At 47.1% G+C, this 25,014-nt stretch overlaps 1 protein-coding gene across 3 annotated transcripts in view; it reads right to left on the bottom strand.

Annotated features, from left to right (window-relative positions):
* Positions 1-25,014, bottom strand: part of LOC117231079 (nephrin-like) — a 252,587-nt gene that overhangs the window by 40,337 nt on the left and 187,236 nt on the right. For all 3 annotated transcript variants that reach the window (XM_033489156.1, XM_033489155.1, XM_033489157.1), the window contains 4 exons: positions 12,916-13,026; positions 6,210-6,300; positions 6,017-6,129; positions 3,440-3,606 (listed from right to left, as the gene is read on the bottom strand). In XM_033489156.1, coding sequence (XP_033345047.1) covers positions 3,440-3,606; positions 6,017-6,129; positions 6,210-6,300; positions 12,916-13,026 — 482 coding nt within the window. The remainder of the gene's footprint in view (positions 1-3,439; positions 3,607-6,016; positions 6,130-6,209; positions 6,301-12,915; positions 13,027-25,014) is intronic.

The raw sequence follows: 25,014 nt of genomic DNA, 5'->3' as shown, positions 1-25,014 counted from the left end.
GCTTTGCCACAGAAATATCTCGGTCCAGCCAAAATCGTTTTAATGGCGGCGAATTACGCTCTTGTCGATCGTTTCGGTAAAGACAAATCCGACCTCTCAGCCGGATCCGAGAGGCTGCATTTCATTCGGGAACGCGAATGCTGCTGCAATGCAAAGAAAATCCCCGACTCCGCGTGGTGGCGTTGCCTCGCCTTGATGCGTTGACGGCATCGGTGAGAAGCAGCAGACCGGGGCTTTTTCGCGAAAATGTTCCCCAACTCGCGAGAAGCTTAGCTCTCCCTCTCTCTCTCTCTCTCTCTTTCTCCTCTCTTAGTATTCCAAGGAGTCGAGGAAAACGCGCTCTCCGACCTACCTAGCCACCTCTACCTACATACGTTATCGGCAAGCATCGAATACTCCTATCGGCGTAGACGCCGATTTTCGCGCTCTGCTTTCCAAACAACCTAAAAGGGCTCCTAACTTTGTAACGTGGTGCGTAGTTGGCTGGAAACTCGTAGTTATGGCTTTTGAAAGTGCTGTCGGAATGCGCGGCTTCGCGTCAGAGTCTTTCTCTTCATCGACGTTCCATTTCGTCGATCAAATTCACGGTTCCGCTAAATAGCTCAGCCGCTTCGCCACGGGTTATCTCTCTATTTTCCAGGTTCGCCCTCCTTCTCGTCCTTTTTATTCCTATCCGGCGATTATTTCGCCACGTCGAGAAGGAAAAATGGTGGTTCGAACGCGTTCTCGTTTCTTCCGACCAGCGAAAAGTTTTCGTTAAAATCCGCGACTGCATCGTTCCGATGCTTCCTAATGATTTCGACGTTTTCCTGTTCCCTCTCCAATCGACGTACGCCGTAATGGCGCATCGTTGTCGCGAACAAAGGGTTTCGAGCCTTTCGTGTACCGAATGTATCTTGGCAGGTTCATTTCGTAGCCAATAGCAATGCTCTTCGTGGCCGCGTTATTGGAAACGTCGAATATCGCAACTTCGAGTCGAGAGTTCTCTACCGGACGGATCGACCGATGTTCTTCCACCATATCGGGTCCACCGAAATACAGGAAATACAGCAGATTCGATCTTCCAGGCACCCGCAACAAATCACACAGCTGTTCGTTACTCTCTGGATCAATTTCCAACTCTCCGTCGATTCGAATAAATTCTTTGTAAGCGCATCATCCGTTTCTCGGCCACGACGCACAGTGGCATTGTAATTTTCACCACACATCCTAGCGGACATGTTGTTACGCGTCCGTCGAATCTCATCCAACAGCCATCTACCGGATCTCGACTTTCGTTCACTTTCATTTTCGCTTGCTATTATACGAGTAATATTGAAATAAAAACAACGTGTTTGATTTTGTTATTAAACATCGTACGAACGGAAAACCATTCGTAACGACGTACGGCGTACGAGGTAATAGAAACGGTAAATATTAAATGAAATTAATATCGTATGAAAAACAACCCGTGTTCGATTACTGCGCCGTCGTTCCCGTTTTGTTCTGTTTTGTTTTTCTTTTTCAATCAAACGAAATAAAAACCCTTTATGTTTGCAATAACTCTCGACTATCGTTCCCTAAAAAGGTTAAAAAAAAAAAAAAAAAAAAAATCGAGCTACTATGTAAGTGTCGGTATACACCAATATGCATCACAGTAGAAGTAGTAACTTTTAATTCGAGTATCGCGTCCGCTGGAAGAAACGTAAATGGATCCGCGTCATCGCGAGGTTTCGTTAGGACATCGAAGATAAGCGTTAGCGAGATTCGTGGAACGAAAACGAAGGAGAGGCGAGATCGCAGGGTGGTTAAGTCGACATTGCGTAATGACCAATTAGCATACCGCCAATGAAAATATCTGCAGTCGACAGGTGTGGTTGCTTAATTCAATCGACGTCGCTCGAAAGTGCCAGCCTCGAACCAACCTTCCGACCCTCCCGCCCTTATACAGCCCCTTTTCCTCGTACAATCGGACGCGACTCGAACCTGCGAATCCAATCCGTTCGAGCAGAGTGCCGCCATTTCTCTTGCCCTGCTGCACTTTCAGCGCTTGGTCCCGTTCCGTTTCAAAGGCCGACGCTAAGCGACGCGACGCGAGGCTTCGCTCGGCGTCTTCGTCTTCCCAGCGCTTTGACTCTGTTTCCGAGCCGAGAATCTCTTCGGAGGAAAAGATTCGCCGCCGAGGGGTATAGTTATCGGTTCCCCGGAGCGTTTCGACCTTTTCAACCGTTCCCTATCTCTCCTTTCCGCTCTCTCGTTACCTTTTCTTTCCTTCCTCTATTCGACCACGAACCTCGAAGAGAGCTCTCTCGAAAGATAGTTCGATACTCGCTGCTCGTAACTCCGGTTCCAGCTACTATGCGATGGGAAATCGAGCCGTCCACGCTTTTAGCGACTGTTTCATCGAGTATTGTTCGCCTCTTCGTCGCTTCGGCTCGGACTGCGTCCCGAAATCTTGGCACAGTTCTCGTTAAATCGCGATAAGACTCGTTAGCGGACGATCGTTTTTCAATTACAAGGACGCGCGAATATCGTCTAACGATATTCCTTTGCCGCGTGCAAAAGGAACGTTCGCGAGTGTCTTTAACCGCTACTGGCGGCTATTAGCTCGCTGGGAGAAGAACGTAAAGCGAAAGGGCGGAAGTAGCGAGGCGTAATTTACGGGACACGGACATTCTGATTTAAATTTCGACCAAGTGAAATTGAAATACCTTAGTGTCAGCACGCGTTACCGTATTTCATCGTAGCTGCGTCCAGCCCTGGAGAACGGGCCGGGTTAATTAACAACTAGCAAGCCCAACGCGCCGACTATAATAAGCAGCTTAGGTGTTAATTAAATGCCGCCTGCTACCTTTTGTTCCTTCGTCGCAAACGCGACAAATTTCGTTAAGGTGATGCGCTAATAATTAGAAAGCGATAACGAGCGGATTATCGGGGTCTAGTTGCGCGGATAATGGACCAGCAGGCCACGCACAGGAAACACATATTTTCGCCTACCGACGACGATAATAAGTTAGTCGGACCGGCACGATGCTGCGTTACGTCGCGCCCCGCCGTGTCTATCGATATCGCATTATCCGGCCGCTATGAGATTATCCCGAGGAAATCGAATTTCCAACCGACGAAATTAGACCGCGGCGTCTTAATTTCGGGTTCGCTCGCAACGAACCTTCCTGTCTTTCCGACACGACCTCACCGCAAACCGGATACGAGTTACGAGAAGCGGAAACTTTGCCGAGGAAATTTAGCGACGCGAGCATTAGCGATGCCGCACCTCGCCTTTGTTTATTTCGCACGAACGACGAGGGGGAAAAAAAGCAGAAAGCTTCGGTTGAAAGGAGATACCAAGGGGAACCAGGCTTTGTTCCCGGAACAAAGGTTGCACGCGAGACTTTCGAAACGGGATAGAGAATTCGGACTAAGCTTCTAACCTCGATCGCTCGTTATTTCTTTTTCTCACCGTGGTGTGTTTCAGCTGTCTTCTTCGTCCCTTGTACCAAGTTATCACCGCCGGTGGCCTCGAGCCGATGGTCTCGCATTCCACCTCGTACCGTTTCCCAGCCAGCAGAGATTCGTTTCCGACTCCCTTTTTCCCTGGCCTCCTTATGGTAGCCGTCAACGGTTTCACTGAAAATCAACCAACGAGAATTACGACGTTTGCCAATCGATAGATCGATCGACGGATCGGTCCTCGATGTCGACGCTTCACGTCGTTCTCCTTTTTTTTTTCGAATCACCGAGTCTCGCAACCGCGCACGGACCGACGACGCTAATCGGGCGCGATAATTAAAGTGAACCGATAATTAAGGCGGACAAACGGGCAGGGGATACGTGAGCTCGATGCAAATCGTGCGGCCGATTTAACGTTGTAAAACCCCGACAGGTCGATTGCCAGTCATTTGTCATTTCCGAAGAACGATTCTCGGCCCTAGGGCGTTCGCTTTCGGGCTTTTCCGCAGAAATACCAATAATCGTTTGCTAATCTTCCATCTTTCTATCCGTTGGTTCGTCTCTCTCCCTTCCGATCGATCGATCGGCCGAAAAATCGGCGGACACGAATCGCAAAAAAGGTAGATTCGATCGCAAATTATTTGCCAATTTCTTTCGCGAGCTTCTGTCGCGATAACGATCGCTACACGAGGTAAACATTGATTTTTCAACGCGTGTGTAAACGCGTGGAACGATACTGTTCCGAGCGAGGCGACGATCGCTTTGACGGACGATAAATCCGAGTATCCAATTGGCCAATACCAGCCAGATACGATCCGTTCGTGCGTGAAATATGAAAACTACGAGAATAGGTCCGTGGCTTCGTACACCGTACCACTGTACCGTTTCTGTTCTCATCCGACTGTCAGCGATAATGAGTTTCGACATTTTTCTCGCGCGTCCATTCTCCTCTACTCGTGTTCGTTTCGTTTTGCTTCGCTCTGCGAACAGTTGTAGCGCGGCATTCTCGAGAATGCACGGAAAGACACGGCCACGAATTATCCACGAAAATACCATTATATCGATTTGTTTCTCACGCGGTTTACGATTAGTTAAACACAGTTAGCGGCTGAGAGAATGCGTACGAATAATACGAGTGTTGCTACATTAGTAATTTTTAAGCGAACAACACAGCGGATCGCGTGCACGCAAATATTTGATTTGCCGGATTTCCGGAATCACCGGTCTTTTCGATTATCCGCAATCTCGTCTATCCTGCGCTTCCCCGGCAGCCGTCTAGCCCGGCAACGGTTCGCCTCGTCACCGTTCAGGGGTTTTTTAATTTCTCTTTCGTTTTTTGTTCCACCAGCCATGAGATGAATACACGCTCGATGCATGGTCACTTGGTGCAGGTCGCAAAAATCAAAGAGCGAGCATCGATCAATCTCCCTTTTTCCCTCTTCGTCCCCATCGCTTTTTCTCTCTTCCGTACGCGTACACCATTGCCGCGGCCACTCTGCTCCTCTTCCTCCCCCTCCGCGCCATTTCTCTCGCTCTCTCCCCTTCCTTCTTTCTCTTTTCCCCCCTCGTTCCGTTATCTCGCGCACGAAGCGCAGATTTTTTTTTTTTTTCGTTCGCCGCTATGATGGGTGTTCTCGTTCGCCAATAACGGGTCTTCAATTTCGTCATTCGCTTCGTCGAAAATTTCTTGACTCTCGAAAGGACGGATCATTCAGTGCCGATCAATCACGGTCGTCGTTCGCGCCGTCGTCGACTGCTTTCTTTTTTTCCAACATCGTCGACTCGCCGGAAATAGACGAGGCTTCGGTAAATATCTCGTAGAATTTCGCCGAACGTTTATTCGTCGAACAGCGAGATGGTAGTAGGATGGAATGAAATTTCCTTTAGGCGAATCTACCCCTCGCTCTAGTTTCTCCCTTGTAGCGGTAACCGTGCCGCGCGAGGCCAGATAATTGATCTATGAATTTTTCAGTTTACTCTCGAAATTAGTATTTCGTCGTTCCGGGTTATTGGGCGGTCGCGAGTTAACGAAGAATTCTAATTTTGAGAAAGCCCGAGGTTTGCCCGCTTTCATGGTTCTTCGGCTTCTTGCAGCGAGGGAGAAAGAGAGAAAGAGAGAGAGTCAGATAGAGATAGAGATAGAGATAGATAGATAGAGAAAGAGAGAGAGAGAGAGAGAGACACGGATGAGCCAGGTGGGGCTCGAGGCAGGATTTAATATATTTCTCGTCTTATCTTGCCTTATCTTCCCTTAAAGGCGATTCACAGCGGCGAGGGAGCAAAGGATGTTGGCCCACATTTGCTGTCTCGTAGATGTTATCGTTAATGCGGGACAAGATAGGCTCGGGGTGAGGCTTCTGATTTGTTGGCCACGCGATAAGAATTTGTATCTACTTCTTGTCTTTATTTCATTCCTCTTTTAACGATGCTCCACCATCGCCTATGGCTATGCCTGGCGGCTCTTAACCCCGGGGAATTACACGATTTCTTTTGCCCTTCGACGTCCATCTCGTCTCTCGCTGCTTTCTTCCTCTGCTTTTATGGTTGGTGGTATGACGAGAGAAAAGACGAGATAATTGTTACTCACGGTTAAGTTCCAAAGTAATCGAGGCCTCCTTTGGCTCGATCAGGTCCGTGTTCCTTGCCTGACACGTAAAATTCGCCCCGAGCTCCGACCGAGTGATAGGCTGTAGAGTCAGCCTACGGAGTAGAAGATTGGAAATGAAGATTAACTGGAACGCTTGTGGCGATACGAGGAAGGAAACAGGGCGTCGGCGTACCTGTTTTCTATGACGTCGCCAGCGTTCTTCTCGTACTCCTCGTCTTTGACCTGGCCATTGACGAGCCATCGGACCATGGGTTCTGGCTTGCCTGGAAAAGCAAACGAACGTATCGTCAAGAACGACGCGATGCGTCTCGTGGAAGATTTAGAGCTCGTAATTTTTATTCGTCGCTGTGCCGCGACAGCGGAAACGGAAGCGGCGATGGAAACGGAAACTGCGTTCTCGCGTTCGCTTCGGCGAAACGTTAACTCGACTCGATAAACCGATCGATCGAACGGAACGAGCGCTCGCGAAGATTTACGAAACATCGAGCGACAACATCAGGCCGAGCCACGAAAGTGAAGCAAATCGCGGCCCCGTATGGTCGTAACGACTCGTGCAAAGTGATTTCGACCCCGGTGAAAAGACTTGGAACGGTTGCTCGCGAAACCAAAGGAGAAACGGAGTACGAAACGCGGTTTGGCAAGAGAAGGGAAGGGTAGGGCAGAGCTGGTTGGATGGCGAGAGGAACGCGAGTGGACAGGGGAATCGTATACAGAGGGCCGGGACGAGTTCGGTCGGAGCTACTAAAGGCTAGATGAGTTGCCGGGAACTTTTAAATTAGCCGATACCCCAGAGTTTTGGATGCGGTACTTCAGACAAAAACTGGCAGACTTCGAGTTGCTTCGGAGCCGGTCGCTTCAATATTCGCGCTATCCGTGTTATACTCTCTCGTTTCTCCGACAGATCGATAAATATCAATTATAGAAGGACAGATGAACGGAAGAGCGGATCAAAGCGGCTCAAGTATTAAAAAGCAAGACTACAACAGGCCCCGATTTCATCGGAAGAGAGAGTAAGAGATGGTGGTGAAAAGGAGGGTGAGATGATACCGAATCGATCGCGTGCACCCAAAGAATCGGGCTGAAATTTCACGTATAAGTATCGGTTCGAATGATAAATAAGGGTTTGCTGGGCGTTCGTTCGATCTTTTTAGCCGGTCGCCCTTCGCGATCTACGTGCTTCACGAAAGTAGCGTTTATCGGAAATAAATGGTCGGAGGAGAGCAGCGAGGGTATATCGCATCGAGTTCTCGATCCGACGGAATGTTCCGTGGATAGACTCCGTATTATATCACGGATTTACATATCTCTCGCGAATAATACGCGGTTCCGTGGCTAGATGCATATTTTTGTTGAAAAAGCTGCCGGTTAAGGTGATAAAATAGCTGCGGTGATATACGAGCATTATAAGAGGCAGGTATGCGCCGGTAATGGGTCAGAAATCATAAAGAGAGAGAAAGAGAGAGAGAGAGAGAGAGAGAAGAAGCTTGGTGCGTCTATCGGTCGGCGGAAATTCTCGTTGTGAAAACAGGCATCGCAAGTATACCGATAGCCGATTCGAGCCAGCTTACGTTCGCCGTTTCATTGTTATTCACGATACCGTGCCATACTGGAATCGCAATTTAATCAGACCCGACGCAACATCGCCGCGACACTTAAAATTGCAAGTCTGATCTCCGATGGAAGCTAGCTTAGATTAACTCCGCGTCATTGTTATTCACGGCGCTTGTCGATCTAGATTGCGTTTTAACCGTCTCGTTCTTTTTGATTTCTGTGCCGTTCCTTCGTACGTTTCGATGGGGGGAAAAGGGACGGCGAGGGAAGAATAGAGAAAAGGAAACTGTAGCTTGGAATTTAGTCTTTGCCTTGGAAAATTTCATCTCTGCTCGCAACTCGCTAGGTTCTCTTTGCGCCAATCGAAGATCGGCTTCAAAAGATTTTTCATGCAGACGGAATACGGAATACGGTCACGACGATAGAGCTTGGCCAGTTAATTCGTAAGCTCGGCCGCGAGGTCGTTTGCACGAGTGCTTAGGGGCGAGAGCTAGGTCGTAGCGTGGTTGCGTGGCTGCGGAAAGGGAGAAGGACTAGATGGTCTGGCTTTACCTCCGGTCTGGGTTAGGTCTGGCAATGGCTTCGGTACGCCCCTGGCGTTGACTTTAACTGCCGGACTATATCCGAACTCCCACCAAAACCGAGGCTCCCTTAAAACGACGACAACAGCCGCGCTATCTGCGCGGTAGGGGGTACTAAAGTGCGGATTTTAATCCGCGGATACCGGACGATATCTTGCAGGATTAAGACCGGTCCGCAGCTACTCGCCCACATCTAACAAGTTTACCGTTGGTTCGAACTCTACTTAAGGCAAATACCAGCCGTTGGGATTCGAGGTCCTTGCCGGAGTTCCTTCTTCGACCGGTCCCTTTATTCAACCTTGCACCCCGTCCCCAGCCCCGTCCACCAGCGCCCACCCTTCGGCTTCTCTTCATTTCATCGCCGTGCGGCGCCGCGTCGCCTTAATTCAGGGCCTCTTGATTTAGGATTATCGAGGAAACGTCGATAAGCTCGACTTACTGTCTGGCGTCCCTTTAGCGACTATATGACAGAGAATATATCGTAGTTTCATCACGCAATCGTCCAGTCGGTCGATCAAGTGAATTTCATAATCTACGTTGAGTCAACGAAGAATAAAACGTCTCGCGTTACTGTCATCTACCGCGTAAAAGTTCGGCACAGCGTGGTATCGGTGCTTGCAACGTAGCGAGATTAGAGAACAAGCGTCAGAGAACAAGAGAAGAAAACTAAAGTTGGAGAATTCAAGTTGCTGGAATTCCCTGAGATGATGGAAAAAGCAATCAAAGACCGACTCTGCTCTGATATCGCAGCGAAATCTCGTAATATTTTTAATGGACAAAGCTCGGCAAATATATGGCGACGCGACCCGATGCCGATACGAGAAAATTTAACTCGTTTTGGAAGTGGTAGCGACGTAACGGCGCGGCACATCCCGTGCTCCGCTCTCGAATAATTTTTAATATCTTTTATGGCGCTGCGAGTTCCGGTTTCACGGGCAGGATTGAAAAATAAATATTCCCCGCACTCGGCCAATACGACACGGATAGATTACGATCCCGCGACATTATTCGCACACCCCTGGGAAATAGGCAAAGTGCATCGCGCTCGATGACTCGAAAGTCAGAGTTCTCTCCGTTCCCCGAAGATAATTATTATTCGAGTAAACTGGCTTATTGCGTTGCCCCGTGTGTCGTTGGTCTAGAAACGTGAAATATCCCACACGCGCGCTTCTACGTTCGCGTTGAAAGCGGATTTCGATTTCGCCGTTCCAATTTCCAAAATTAACCAACTCTTGCGTGCAGTAGTTGGAGAGCGAATCGAAAGAAGAAGCCTTTCGTTTGAAGAGGAGCCGCTCCCGTTCGCCTTGACCTTCCTTTAATCGGTTCTTCGTGTTCGCAGATCGTCTCAAAGGGATTCGTTTGGAGACGCGCCACGGTGAAAAGGGAATCAAAGGAGAAAGGATGAGGAGAAGAGCAGGTGGACGGGCACTGACGTAGCGTTCGATTCGAGAACTCCGATAAACGAGAATGCTGCTCTGAAACTTGTAATACGTCCACTCTCTCTCTCTTTCTCTGTAATCATCGAGGGAAAATATTTAAAGGAAGAAACCTTGCCGATAAAGTGGAAAAATGATTTTCCGAGAAACGAGTTTACCTCGTAAAGTGGATCTTTCTACGTTAGGATACACTTAGTATATAGCGGAAGACGAAGAGGGAGTGGAAAGTTGGTGTCGAGTATTGGGAAGAGAGATATGTAGGTAGAAATAAGGGAAGGAAAACCTCACCTTTACGTGCGTATACACCCTCGAAGTAGGACCCTCGATTCTTTCCGGGCACGAAGTCAAGTAATTGGCAATAAATCCAGCAAGCGGGCTGAGTCGTAAAATTTTCTCACCGCTATTCCCATAAATTATAGATAACACGGAATACCGTGGAGGAAGTTAGGCTTAGTTGTAAATCGCGTATAATAGAGCGGTTGAGAGAATGCTATGGATGCGCTAGGACGAGACGAGCCATCGTAACAATCGCTAACAATCTCACTGTACGTTACGTCTTTTGAAATAACCATGAGCTTAATCTTCTTTCATATCGAGGATCGTCGATCATCGGATAACGACGGAAGATCGGTCGATGTGTCTAATTTTTTTATTTCTCTGCGAGATTAATGTAAGTTTCATTTACGGGAAATTCTCGCCTCGACTCGGCTCAATTACAGTTGATCGCTGGTGGCGCAGCGGAAAAATATTTATTGTTCACTACGAGAAAGATAAAGCTCGCGTACGTATTAACGCGTGTCTCGTGTAATTAACGCGCAGCGTCCACGACCACGTCAGCTTTCTCGTTTCGAACGACCGCGTTTCGCTTCGAGACCGACCAATGAAAATCGAATCGAGCACGCGTTTAACGCTATATACGTGTTTTTATCGCGTTGTTGCGTCGCGCGACCGAGTTCTTTTCGTTGTGAAACCGGAAGAAGAATCGCGAGGAGACGCGTGGTTTTCGCTCCCGAATTTCCAACTGGTTCGTTTCTCTCGGTTTTACTCGCTCCTCTACGAAGATTAAATACTGTCCAGGCGGTATCACGCGAAAGGCAAATGCGGTTTCGCCGTTCCTCTGAGATCACGCTATCCTATAAAGAAGAACAACCAGCGCAGAACGCGAATAAAGCTACCGATTATTCAACTGCGCGATAACGTTTTTTTTTCTGGCCAACTGGTAAAGTTTCTCCGATTCTCATTGCGAAATCGGCCGCAAAAAGGCTGCCCCGACAAAAATCGATATCGAATTCCGAAATGTTCAAACAGAGTGCCTATACAGATATCGTGAATAAGCTGGCAATAAAACGTGAGCTCGGCAAATTTTTTACGACGCTCAAAAGATCCAGGCTATGCGACGTTTCGTTTGAATAATCGGATCTATCGTGGTATCGTATCGTCCCCGTGATGGTCTTTTCCGCGTAAATAACCTACATTGCCGATTCTCCGCGATCCTGCAACGTAGCGGGGGTCAAAGGGAGCGAGGCAAAGTCGGGCCGCGCGCATTAACATTTAATCGGTAAAGTATACCAGGGCGTAATTTCGCATTGACGGCTAGCGTTCCCGACCCCCGGCTTTTCGATTGAATTGCAAATCTTTGCGGGCATGCCGCGAGGACAGAAATGGTGGCAGAAACTTATCGCGCGCTTCGGCGACCCTGGGGTTGGTTAAGAAGCGAGACAGCGCGAGTTCGAGGCTCGAGAATCGCGGGGAAAGGACGAGCGAGAGGCGGAGAGAAACGAGACGCGGCGAAAGTTTCTCCCTGAAATCGAACAAACATCGGGATCGCCAAAATTTCAATGGTTGCCTTTTTGTGTGCAAACGGAGACGATATCGGTAACCGATACACTGTCCTGGCTTCAAGTATAAATTTCAGACGCTCTAACGATCCAGTAGAAAAACGAAAAAAAAAAAAGAGAACAGGAAGAGATGAATATTTCATTGAAAATAGAATCACCGAGGGGCAGACGATCTTCTTTTCCCTGTTTAAGGATGATTTACAATTAAATGAAAATTCTAGGCTTGTTGTCCGGGATCGGGATCGTTTGCAGGGGTTTTGCTAGCGTATTGTTAAGGATAAGCCGATCTTCTCGATATTCAATTTATACGCCGCAATGCGTATGATCGATGCGCAGCGTCGATGCAATTCCCATCGAATCTGCATACGGCAGTATTGCTGGCTTCGAATTTCGATGTATTCATCGAACGTCGGGATCGACGATGAGTATTGAATCGTCATCGTATACCTCTGTATTTGTACCATAGTTATCCAGTTTACGATATATATATCTGATGCGAAACGATTTTCGTATCTTTGCCGCGATTCAACGGTACCGTGATTATTTATTTGCAGGGAACAATGGGCGAGAAGTTGCGGAAGGTGGGCGAGAATCATGCAAAAATCCTCGTTCGACGGAACGTAACCGCATTTAATCGGGGTGAATGACAGGAAAGCGTCTCCTCGTCTGAGAGGAGATTGGACACGGCGGAGAGGAGGGGAAAGTGGCTGCAGGGCCAGAGGGAAGGAAATAATCTTTTAAGGCAGCCGAAGAAGTTGCCGCAGTTATAAACAGAAATTTAGATCCAGTTGCCAAAGTAAACACCGGAACCTTGGTAGTTTGGTGCTTCCTCTCCCGTTCCACTTCGGAACGCTTGATCCACCGCACCCTCTGCTCCTCGCCTCTATTTTACCACATCCTTCTCTCTTGCCGCGTCGCGTTCTTCCGAACATAGAACTTTTCACTTAGCTCCCTTCGTCGATAAAAAGTTGCCTGATCTAATAACTGGCGACACCGGTGACTCCGTCAACTCTTCCTTTTCCTCTACTCACCACTACCATCTCCGTAGTACCGCGCTACGTTCTCTCCATTCTTCATTTCCTTTCAAGGTTTTTCGATCGAACTTCCGCCGACGATCTCACGGCGGATTAAATACCAGTTCGAAGGAACGCACCGGTGAACGCGATCTTTACACATCTAAAATTCGAAATCCTGCGAAATGGTTCTGCTAAAAAGGTTTGCCTAATGCGAGATACGAGCTCGAGTATTTAATGAATTTCATGTATCTTAGGTTTCGCTGGATCAAGAAGGATACTTTGGGAAAAGCGGAACTGTTGGTTGGCGGATAGATGTGTCTACGGATAGAAACTTCTCGACCGCTGACCAAGTCCAAAGTTGTTGCCGTGCCTTCAACAACGTTTCAACAGTTTACAGCGGCAGATTAAACACACCCGTTACTTTTGCGTATCGCGCGAATAGTTTGCTGGACTTACCGCCTGTTACACGACACGTCAGAGAAGGTGTATCGCCCTCCTCGTAAGGACCAGCCGTTCCGTTTACTATCCTGCCCCACTGATCCAAAATGGTAGGTTGTTCCGGTGGCACTAAAACAGACAAGGATTCTCGATCAGGCCAAGTCAATTTACTAGCACTTGGAAAATAAGCATAAAACTTTTGTCATTCATCGCCACGTTGTCGTAATATCGTTCGAATAACCTATTTCGGACACTGGAAAGTTAGGAGTGGCTCGGCAGCAAGTTTCATAGGAGGTTCTTCGAACGGAATTCGTTCCAACTGTAGTTCCAGTGTGCCGTATCGACTCGTGTGTAGGTATGATCGTTTGCGGATTAAGCGCAACGATATTTTTGGCTGGAATATTCGTTCTCGGAGCAGAGTCGGATAAACCAACCTGGATATTTCTCTCGCTTTTTCGTTATTTTGGAAGTTAGCTGCATACGTCCAACGTATTCGATGCTTTATCAGCGAGGTTACGGCGAGCCACACCTACGTTTATTCCTCTTCCTGGCTTTCTGTCTGCCTTTCCGCTATCACCCTATTTAGCCGATGCATCGTTCGTTCGCAGAAGCTTATAGCTTTGCCTATATCGAACAACGTCGCTGCAAACGCTTTGACGGATATAATCGTTAACGATTGGAAATGAATTTCGATCAATTGCAAAACACGAAGATCCGTACAATTAATGGAACGTGTTCGTTTTCATGTGATTTTGATATAACACGGGAATCACTGGCCGATATTGTATATCGCGTATATCGATGCTACCGCGACGATAAAAATGTAGGGGCTAAAGCAACGCCGATTCCTCTAGAATTTCGTTCCGTTTCGTTCGATGTCAACGAGTAAATAAAAAAAAAAAAAAAAAAGAAAGTACTTGATAACTTGCAAAACGTACATCGTAGGTTTGCCAGAATGCAGCGATACTGTTTTCACGATCGATGCCAAGATCACAGGCCACTCAAAAAATTGCTTTAAGCGGATATAGGAATGGTTATTCGATTCTGTGATGTCGCGACAGAAAAACTAACGCGGAACGATCGAGTCTTGTCGTAAACTGCGACAAATCCGAAATAACGTTACGGTTCTTGCCTAGCGAGCGTTCGATATATATTCGCCTAAGCTTCTTCCACTCGTTTCACACCGTCGCTCCCTGTACCGTAAATTTTGATCGAAAAAATTGCAAATTAAAATGAAATTTACCGATATCGCGTTCTTAACGCGATACGTTTCATCAAGTTTTCTAGGTATATTTTTCTAATGCCAAGCCTCTTGAAATTAGACAGCTCGAAACTTTTTCCCTCGTAACTCAATTGCTGTCGGATCCAGCCCATTTTAGGCGATCCTTTTTCCAAACCGTTAAAATCCGAGCTTGCAACTTTCCATTTTAATCTTCGGACGGTCTCGATCAAAAATTTCGAAATCGTCGCGATTTAGATTTAACCGTGGAGAGAGATCGTAGTAATATGCGCGAGCTTCCTCGAAATGGAGAATTGCAGGGAAATCGATGAACGGATTGTAAAGCAGCTTAATCAAGCGCTGGGAGATTCGGTAAATTCAATTCCCTGGCAACTCCATCGAAAACTCGTTTCTATGACCGCAATGAAATTTTATCTCTGCTTTGGCCTGCACTGCCTAGGCACTGGTACGTACGTGTAAAGTATTCACGAGAATTTATGGTCGCTTTTCAATCCATAATTGCCGATATCGATGAAAACAGGGCGCCGTTCATTCTGGCCATGCGTGTCAGCCTGCCAATCGATTGATTGATCACGATTTCGTCCTTCGAACGGATATCGAATTCCAGGTAATCCTCGTTCGATGTCTGGATCGAGATTCTATCGAAAATAAAAATTTCAGATATTTCGAATAGACCGGTCACACGATATAGCAACATTTTTATATATGCATAGACAGGGTGTCGAATTTTCATACAAAGATGAATACATCGAAAGAAGAACATTACCGGGATGAATATTACGTAACAAAATTTACCAGAGAAATTAAGGTTGATCTCCGATCCAATTAACCGATTCGATCGTATGCCTCATCCGATTAGCGATATGAGAGATATTAAACGTTGCTCAAGAATTCCAGCAATAGACTCGGTTCTCTTTCGAAATTGAAAAGGTACTAGACTTTATCGCGACGATGTCTGCATCTTTCCATTAAGCGAGCGGATAAATTTGCAGATTCAGTTGTCTGAATGTAATGGCGATTTGTAACAGAGATGAAAGAAGAATTCCCGATTCTCGTCGAAACGAATCGAAACTACATAAATAGGTTTGGAGGGCGCGCGAGATCCATAGACCGTAGACGATGATTTAAAGTTTAAACGAAGCGAAGCACGGTTGGTGCGCCTCGCACTCGATAACGGTTGACTTTCAATGCCAATACAGAGAATATCCAGACGTTCGCGGTGCTGGAAGAGATCGTAGCGGGTCGAGTAGCGAGGAGAGCAAAGTGGTGCCGGGAGATGGAGGTTGTAATGGCAATTACCAGTGGTAATCAATGGACCTCGCTCAGACCACGCCGATAATTTCAGGGCTGGCTGGAAAATAGGCACCCCTATGTAGCATAGCTGCGCATATATCTGAGGCTGCCTCGCTTTACGCGTATCCACCGTTACCAGCGATGGTCATCCAATTCTCTCTGTTGCAAGCTGTCGAGCAATTTAGTCGCGCGCAGCTTCCTACCACCTCGAGTGTCGAGTTCAATTTTAAACATCGCCAATGTACATTCTATATTTCCATATGAGAAATTCACTCGCTATGACGCACATGAAAAGTAATAACTGTAGAAGCTTTTAGATAGACGCCAAGTTCAAGATGATTAAATAGAATTAATCGATTAAAACGCATAACGTACGCGTGCCTGTAAAATCTCTATGGATGTTTTAATTTCGACCGATTCGTATCGGAGATACGAAGCTGAAATAACTTGGGGTAGTCGGTACGGTTGGTAGACGTACGAGCAAAAAATGGTTAGTTCGTGTACGAAGGTGGAGAAACGAAGGGACGTTGGATGTGGTGCACACGCTGGCCGCAATTTTAATCGAGTTAATTACAAACCACTGTGTACACGCAGCCAGAGCCTGTGCACGCGTTTATCCGAGATCGTTCTCAGAAACTATCGTCCATCTATCCTAACCGAGGGAAATGTTGGCGAAACAATCGGGCGACACCTTTTCCTTTTTCCGGTTAGCGGGACGCGATTGTTACTTGTAGTTGGGAAATTGCGCCGAAGGCTGAATCTCGTAACGAGAGAAGCCAGTGTAACGGGAGAAAATTAGCAACGACGAATGAAACATTTATTTCAGAAGGGTATTGAGTTTCCGAATTCACAAGCGAGGAAATGCAACGCTACGTAATCGCGCACAAAACGCTCAGCTTTTTATTTCGCCATGGCGGTCGTTCGATTTCGAACAATGCGATTCGCAGGATCGCGCGATGGGCTCCAAACTGGAAAGTAAAGCACGTTCTCTCTTTAATTTGCCAAACTTTAATACATCCGCGAATTTTCATCCGAAACGTTGTACTCGTATTATCCGAATCGGAGAGACGCGACGGATTAAAACATGGCGAAAAACTGTCGTTCAAGTCGACTGAACGACGCAACGCGACGACAGCAAGTTGTAATTTCTGTATACGCGCGAAACGTTTCACGGTGTGATAATTAAAAATATTCTGAACGCATTCGCAGGGATTTATTTGGAAATTCGCGTTTGGAAAATTGAATACGATCGAAATAGGAGGGAGCGGCTGTGAGAATATCATGGCGATACGTTGGAACGCGAGTTGGATTTGTTTTGATACTAGTTACGCGATCATGGATATGAGGGATTACCCGTTAAATAGATTCGTCCGATCGAACTCCGTTATAATAATTCAAAACGTTCGTTACCACGATACTCGCGTATACACGATGTCCAGTGATCTACGGGAATTATAGCTGCTCGATTTAACATCATAATTCTTACATTGTTATGGAAATTTCCTTTAACTCGACTAATTACCGAAACATCGAACCTCTCGTTTCCGCGGTCGATACGCGGCGAATGAATCAGCGAAATAGCGATCGCGCTTGGACGCGTCGACATTGTTCATTGAGATCGACGAACGAGGATGGATCGTTGCGTTGCCAGAATTTCCCGTCGCGTCGCATCGCGTCGCTTCGTATGGAGACGAAAAACCTGCGAATTACACGGCATCGTCTGAGCGCCTAACCGAGGGAAAAGCAATTGCCGCTTACAGAGGAAACGAGGCGTAGGCGCGTGTACGCCAACACGCAGTGCGATATAACGTTAAACTCGAACTGTTATAATATATTAGTTGGATCGATGCCTCGCATTACCATACGTTTCACAGTGGATTCGCGTGATGGAAGTCTTCGCGTCAATTGCCAGACCCTATTGAGAGAAATACCGTGGTGCATCGATGGTAGGAGCCACTATTAAGTCAGACAACTGGGAAGCGTGTTAAATTTCAAGGGAATGGTTCCCCAATAGTAATAGCCGAGTGGTGTCAGACGAGCAGAAACATTATCGTAAGTGGCGAGAGAGAGAGAGAGAGAGAGAGAGAGAGAGAGTCTCGTGGTCGGACAGCACAGCTTTAAGATCCGCCGGAGTAGAAATTGGAGTAGATTCTCTCTCTGGCTCATCTACACGCAGACCTTTCTCGTAGACCTCCGCTCCATTGATCTCCGGCTTTGATCAACCCCGTAAACGGCCCGGTTACCGCTGGATAGGCTTTTTAAATATTTAAGGACCTATCCAGATTAAATGGACGCCTCGTATTCGTTACGCTCCAATTAATTCTCGGCTGCGACACTTTTTAAATTCTGGCGCCGATCTGTCAAAGTGACTTTTCGGTTTAAAATAATCTAACGAAAGCCGGTTCGGTCGCGCAGCTAAGAAATCGACGGAAATCGTTGGTCCGATGCGAACGACCCACTGACCTAGCCGAGAATGGAGCAGATTGCTCGCAGTTATCGGGATCCCCGACTCGTTTCCCGCAGGCTAGATCGCACCTTCAGATGGCATTCGCAAACGAAATTGCATGTCACGAAAAAATTCGCTTATTATTCCGCTCTCGGATTCTCCGACAACGATATCGCCACATTTTTGCCCCAGATTAATCTTGCTTACTCGCTTCCTTTCGTTTCTGTGTGGCGACTTTCCTACCATTCGATCCGAACGAGATCCATTAGACGGTCGAGATCGATAGCCGACTATCAAATACGTATTATCGCTCTTGTATCAATTAAAATGTTTTCTTTTTCATTATTCATCGACGCGGCGAGAACAGTTTACGATTTATGGAATAGACTTCCGCGCATAATAATTACCATTGGCCGCCCGCTCGAACAATTCTTTATTTGCATTTTTATTGTTCTCCAGTATCTGAAAACTCGACCAACAAACAAATGCGCGGTTAAATAAACACTTTAATAAATTCTCCGACGCCCTCGCGTCTCCTCCTCCACTAGCGCAAAATATTTTTCCATCTACCGACCGATGCGATAAAGTCTCCAGCCAGGGTTTCGATCAACGTCGTCGGAAGCTTATCTCTCGGTCCTCTAACCTTCGGTCCTCTTTCTCTTCTTATTTTTTGCGCTACCGTTAATCCGCCGCCAGAACAGCTAGCTGCCTGGTGCATTCGATTGAAGAGAATAGCCTAGATCGAACCGTGCATACAAAAGGTAAATTGTTATTGACAAGAATATCATTGTCCATGCCGTGACGTTCCGTATTGGTTAAGGCGACAGCGATTTCTACGCTACAACGAGATAAATCGATTCTCGAACAATTACCACCCTTGTAGTATAGACCGTCTAGCGGTTAGGTACGTCGACAGAAGCCACGCCATTCTGCCACGACTTCTACGCTCTGCCTTCTTCCTTCTCTCCACTGCCTCTCTCGTTTCCCTTTTTCGAGTCGAGTATCTCCTCCGCCGTTCGCCGTCTTTCTTCCCAGCTTTTCATCCTTTTTTTCTGTCTGCGGCAATCTTGGATTATCCTCTCGCGCGACGATCTCCAAAGGAACGAGCACGAACACTCCCGAGAAAAGGGGTCCCAGAGACGCGCGGAAATTCTGCCTCCACCGGAGGGAAAATCATTCGCTCTGGTGTATACATACCTTCGCGAATGGATAGATGAAAATACACGAATATCCGTACTCGGTCTGGTCCTACGATTAACGTATTCCTTTTCACGGGAAATCCGCCGCGTTATGGCAGCAACCGGAACAATTAGATTGTAAAATCGTCGCGAGAAATTGTTCGCGGGAATGAATGCGTTTTACGTTAAGTATACTTTAATCTCCAGGGTAACGTCGTATTGCTCGGAAATATACGTATGAACGCGCGACCATACTTGAAAAAAAAAAAGAAAAAACTATAAAACGTAGGAAAGTAGGATGATTCAGGCCGATAAAAATTTTTGCGTTTACCTCTTGATAGCATCGGGAGAACTCGTCGCGCGTCACGTTAGACTTTCGTAGTTGGCGTAGATGCAAAGCACGTTAGCGAGAAAAGCGGAAAGTTACAAGTAGCGAAACTTTCGCAGAGTCGGTTGGTCAACTTGCGAGTCTTCGTTAACGACATTCTTTCCTCCTCGATTAATAATTACCTTCACGTGGATGTTTGAAAGCACGACGTGCTGAAATTTCGCCCTGGCTGACGTTCGGCAAACGTCCATGCCGAAAACTTCTCGTCGACGTTGAAATTTTCGAAAAATTCCCTCGACTAACGAAACTCGGTATTTTCGGGATTTTTGTCGGGTTTTACGCGATTTATAACAGTCGAACGAGCGAACGAGCCGAACGCCTAGAAAAATTAGCTTCTAATGGATTACATCCCTTGGGAAGCAACGTTCGAGTTAAAATCCATCATCTCGCGGGTACTATTAAACCGTCTGAAGATTTTCGTCTTTGAAGGATGTGCTATGTATATGCTGGTGTATACATAGTCTGTCACGGCACGACAAGACATAGTACGATACCTCGTTCTTGGATTTCAATAAAAATGTCAAATTTTATTTTCAAATTCGTCGACGGGAACGTCGTCCCATCGTTCATGTTCCTTGTCAGCCTCGAGCTCGTCGTTCTCCGCGAACTAGATCCTCTTTCGTCCCGCTCTCTCTCTCTCTCTCTCTCTCTCTCTTCCTTTTCACTGCCTTTCTCGGCGTTAACAGCTCGCAGCTAGCGTCGTTCGAGTCGATAGCGAGAACGTAGTTCTCCATGAGAATTCCAGCTCGAATCCGTCACCACGATGCGACATCGAGTCGTGGTCTACCTCCGACTGTATCATCGGACGACCGATAAAAATAATAAGGAAGATCGTATCGAAAAGGACGTCTGCCGTTTCCTTTCCAATTTGTTTCGTCTGCTCGATATGTCGTCGTTCGGTCGTTAATCAAACGGTCCAAGGTGTTCCGGTCGAACCGGACCAGCGAAGCGGTGTAACGATGTCCGTTCGGAATATCCGGATAACAAAGCGGATGCGAAGCCCGAAAGAAACAGCGTGTACGGAGTTTTCAATGGCAAGAGGTGGACTAGACTGGTTGGTCACGAGGTCGTGAATTAATTTGCACCATCGTCCATTTCATCCTCCCTTGCCGTCGTCGAAAAGTTAAATTCACGAATCGCGCGAACTACACGAGTTTTCACTACCCTCCGAAAATTCAAACGAACCGTTGGTGTACGGCCGTGCCATTCGTTCGTCGAGAGATCGTGGTGCGGTTTTAAAATACTTGACCACGCTCCAATGGAACTCGTCGGAATGACCAACATGCAAGATGTCGCGCTGGACAAGCGCGAAAGGTCGTAGATAAAATAGTTTACTTTTGCATTCCGTTGGAAAATGTCGTATAGTTGAGTTACTCGAGGAATAGAAAGTGCCATTGACGAAGGTATTTCGGCTATCGCCGAAATGGCAATGACGACGCAAGATATTCATCCGCGTTATTCTCCGTTTCGTCTCGCAAGCTCCTAGGCGAAGCGGAGGAAAGTACTACGGTCGTGGCTGTCTCTGAAAGGAGTAAAAAGAGACCCTGGAAGACTGGGAGCAAACCGGTAAAAAAAGAAGGAAAGCTGGCTAGCGAGCTGCTTCAGCTTCTAGCTGCTGCCCCGTTCTCATCTTCTCCGCTGTTCCGGACGATTTGAATAAGCCTCGTAAGCCTGAAGCTCCGGGCGAGTTGAAAAGCCGCGCGATGTTTGCCGAATGCCACTTCGTATGCCGGCAACGCAGAACCAGGGACGTTTTTAAGCGCGTGTGAGCATTTTTCATGCGTACCTCGCGTACCGATGTCACGCGACACGTCGTCACAGTATACTTTACCCGTGTTTCTACGGAAAAAAGATCGGAACAAGGAAGCACTGCTTGACCAAACAAGTCGGTACACACCGTCGTCATTTTCTCCTTTTCTTTCTTCTTCTTTTTTTTTTTTTTGGTTGCATGTCAAAACCGAGCGACTACCGAGATTAATTTCTTCGGTGTTTCTTTCGAGAGTTTACGAAAATTCCGTTTTACGCCGTCGGCAAGACCGACGCGAATACAACGAACTTGGAACGCTTCAGCAGGGAGTTTCGTTCAATTTGTATATTTCGAGTAAGTTCTTAAAGCAATCCACAGTTTTTACTTTACCGTTTGTTTCGCAATTAAATCGAAATTTATGAATCTTAATTTCGTCTGCGATTCGAATCGGACGAACAATTTTGCAATTGGCTCAGACGATAAATAAATGCGAATCCGATGAGATCCTTTCGCAACATCAACGGTGGTCTTTGTCTCTTCCACTATCTCATCCCGCAGCCTTCTTTCCGCTCCATCGTCTACCTTTTTACCTCGATTCGACCTGCTTTCCTGACGATGACCGTTCCATTACTCGGTAGTACGCCAAAAGCTGCTTGTTAAATTTTTACGGCCAGCAGTTTCCTCGAGGACGACTCGCGAACAGCCGTGTTATTCTTTAACATTGTCTAGACGCAAATGAAATATTTATGGCGACGTGTAAATTAAATCGATAACACTAGTTGATGGAAACGTTTAATTTGAGAAGCGTATCGGTCGGGACCGTGTTCCGAAAACGAAAGAAGTTGGTTGTTCGACACGACGCGACGCTACGGGAACAAAAAGGTCTTACGAAGAGCGGGCGACTAGAAAAGAAAGGAGATCTTGGGGGTGGTAGGTCGTAAGACGAGGAAGAAGAGGTCAACGAACAAAAGGCTTTCTTGTTTGACAGGGTATAAAAGGCAAGATGGCTAGGAATTCTCGATGACTAGGAAGAAGACTCGCGTTGCCTTTCATCTTTCCGCGGCTGCAGCTTACGTCTTTTGGATGCGGACGCGGTCTTAGTAGAGCGCTCGGAACAACGTTGATTAGCCGGAATTCTGTGAAGGAAGAGACGACGTCAACGACGAGGACGATTTCACGGCACAGAGAGGAGAGGTGGATTTTGTCGGGAATTCTGCCATGTCTCGTGCACGCTTCCGCCAATTCGTATATTCTTTTGGACGAGCGATCGTTCCCGTACCGGCAGCCGATAAGTCAAAACGGCGGACGTTTTAATTATAGAGAGGCCGGATATTGCAAGGCACACGGAAACGAAGCTAACGCTACCGATCCTCGTTAATTTCGACTTATTCTTTTCCTCCCATCTGAACCGCTTTCTTTTACCTTCTTTTCCGATCGAACGAAATGGGATCCGGTACGTTGTGCGTTTTTATCGAGACCAGAGATTGAATTATGATCACCGCGTGGTATCGCTGGCCGATTAATCTTCGATTAACGCGCCAAATTCGATCATTAAGGGACGCACTAACAGGTCCGAAAGAATCGTAAAATATGATCGGTCTTTTTCTATCCACGTGAACGTTTCGACGCGGTGCGCGGCTTTGCCGCAGCGTCCCAGAAAAACTAACTTCGACGGTAAAAGTAAATAATTAATATCTCGAAGATAGCCGATTCGCGGAAAATTTGATGACACGGTTCGTTGTACGATTCCCGGCGAAACAGCTTTATTCTTGGCAGGGTTATTTTTCTCGTGGCAGCGAGACCTCGATCGACCGATCGTTCTTTAATTACAGTGGCGTGCATTCGTGTAAAAGTTCGACTAAGTTGAAAGGGCAGTGGCCCGCAGATTTCGATCCAAGTGTTTAATCGTTGGTCGGCAAATAGCTGTCCTTCGATTCCTTGATACGGTGCCTCGACGTTTCGCGGTACTTTATCGGCCTGGAATATCCGCAACCGTGAGAAAACGAGTTCGCGTTACCTCCAACTCGACGCTCACCTCTATAAATCACCACGAATCGCTTAACACGCCATCTTTGCCACGGCGTTTGACCCCTTCCGAACATAGATGGGATAAAAGCGAGGAAGAAAGGGGCGGCGTGGGAGGGAAGAGAGTTACAGGCCGAAAAACAAGGAAGAATTTTTGCTGACAGGGCGATGGTCGCGATCTACGCGATCTATAGAGGTTTTTCAATTTCGAAAAAGTCCCTCGTTCCCCTCCAGTTTTCGCTGGCGGTGGATGGTGACGCAACAGACATTTCTCGAGAGAAACGTTATCCGACACCATACGTCGTCCGGATAATGCAAAGGGAAGCAAGGGTCGGTAAGAATAATGCGGGTGTTTCCAGAAGTCGTCGACGAGCTAGCGAGCGAGCGAGCGAAATGGATTTTCGCGAGTTTCCATGGGATATGGGTTATGGGTCTGCGAAAGGAATGAGAGAGCGGGGATACGGTCGGGAAACGGTTCGGGGATACGAAACGACGGGCGAAAAAGTGGCCGCGATTCGTATAAAGTGATTTTAAGTGAGAGCCAGCTCGCCATTTCTCCCGGCAAAAGTTCACCCCGTTGAGATATGGCTGCAAATATTAAAATCTGCTGGCCGGTCGTCAGATTTCTAGCTTTGCCTGCCTCACCCCGTGAATCAGTGGTTGCCATTCCTCTACCAGCCAGACTACATAACGATTTCCCGTCTCGTTTCCGTTTCCTTTTCATCGATTTCTCCTTCGAAAGACGCGACCCATCAGGTCGCGCGCGCTTTATTTCGGCGAGTACGTCTTCAACCGGAAATCGAAGATTACTTGCTAGCAGAAATAATTCTTCGGTTGGCCGAGCGATCGATATACCACAGAGGTAACTTAACGCTGTGTCCTCGCCGCGATAAACGTTTCGACGTCTTCTCGTTCGTTTCTTATTTTTCCACGATCGATAGAGATATCGGCGATTCTTGCTTCTGCAGGAAGCGGAAGAGCGTATTGAAAGTCACTGCGAGGAAAGTTGGTGGGCACGTGCGACGATATCGATAGGAGTTGGGGAATAGATGTGGCGAAGAGTGCCAGAGGAAGAATGGCCAAGCAGTTTTCACAGTAAGAAACTTGTTAGATCAGACGTATTAGCAGATTCGAAGATATATCGCGTCCTACTGAAGTGCTGCAATCGCGAACTCCTGCGAACCGCTTTCCGATCGTAATATTCCGAGAAACCCGAGTCAGGAATAAACTGTGATATTTCGGCAAATTACGAATCCGTATTTATTACGACCGAAACAGGATTTTCTCCGGCGTTGTCGCTGTCGCTGTCACCGTTGTTGCGCGAACAACTTTGAACCTCTTCGTAATTAACGAATACTTTGGCTTGCAAATTGCTACACCGACGACGGTAAAATATTTGCGTAGCATTGTTAACGTCGCGACTAAAAAGTTAAAATAGCTTGGAATTCGCGCAGCAAGAAGGACTTTCTCCTTTTGGGCCAGTACGCTGAAACGCCGACAGGATTGAATCGGAACGTATTTGGTCTTGGATAAGGACGTATTCGAAGTTTGTTGAAAGCACACTTTGAACTTTATATCCGAAGGATTCGTACTTGGAGACATTTACGGGGCAGCTGTAGACTCCTCGCTAAGAATCTTGTTAGACTCGGAACTTTGTAAACGCCTGCATCCGTGCGGATTGTGCTCGACTGTGTCAGCTCTGGTACCTGAGGTTCGTTTGGACCTTCGAAACTCGACCGTTACCGCGAGAATACGATCAGAATGGGACAGTCCGTTTCCAAGCACCTCCTATTGCATCCT

Source organism: Bombus vosnesenskii, unplaced genomic scaffold (genome assembly GCF_011952255.1).
Source record: "Bombus vosnesenskii isolate JDL3184/JDL3185 unplaced genomic scaffold, Bvos_JDL3184-5_v1.1 scf7180000013270, whole genome shotgun sequence".
Classification (NCBI taxonomy): domain Eukaryota; kingdom Metazoa; phylum Arthropoda; class Insecta; order Hymenoptera; family Apidae; genus Bombus; species Bombus vosnesenskii.
The sequence above is the reverse complement of the archived record's forward strand: the minus strand, read 5'-3'. Positions and strand labels throughout refer to the sequence as shown.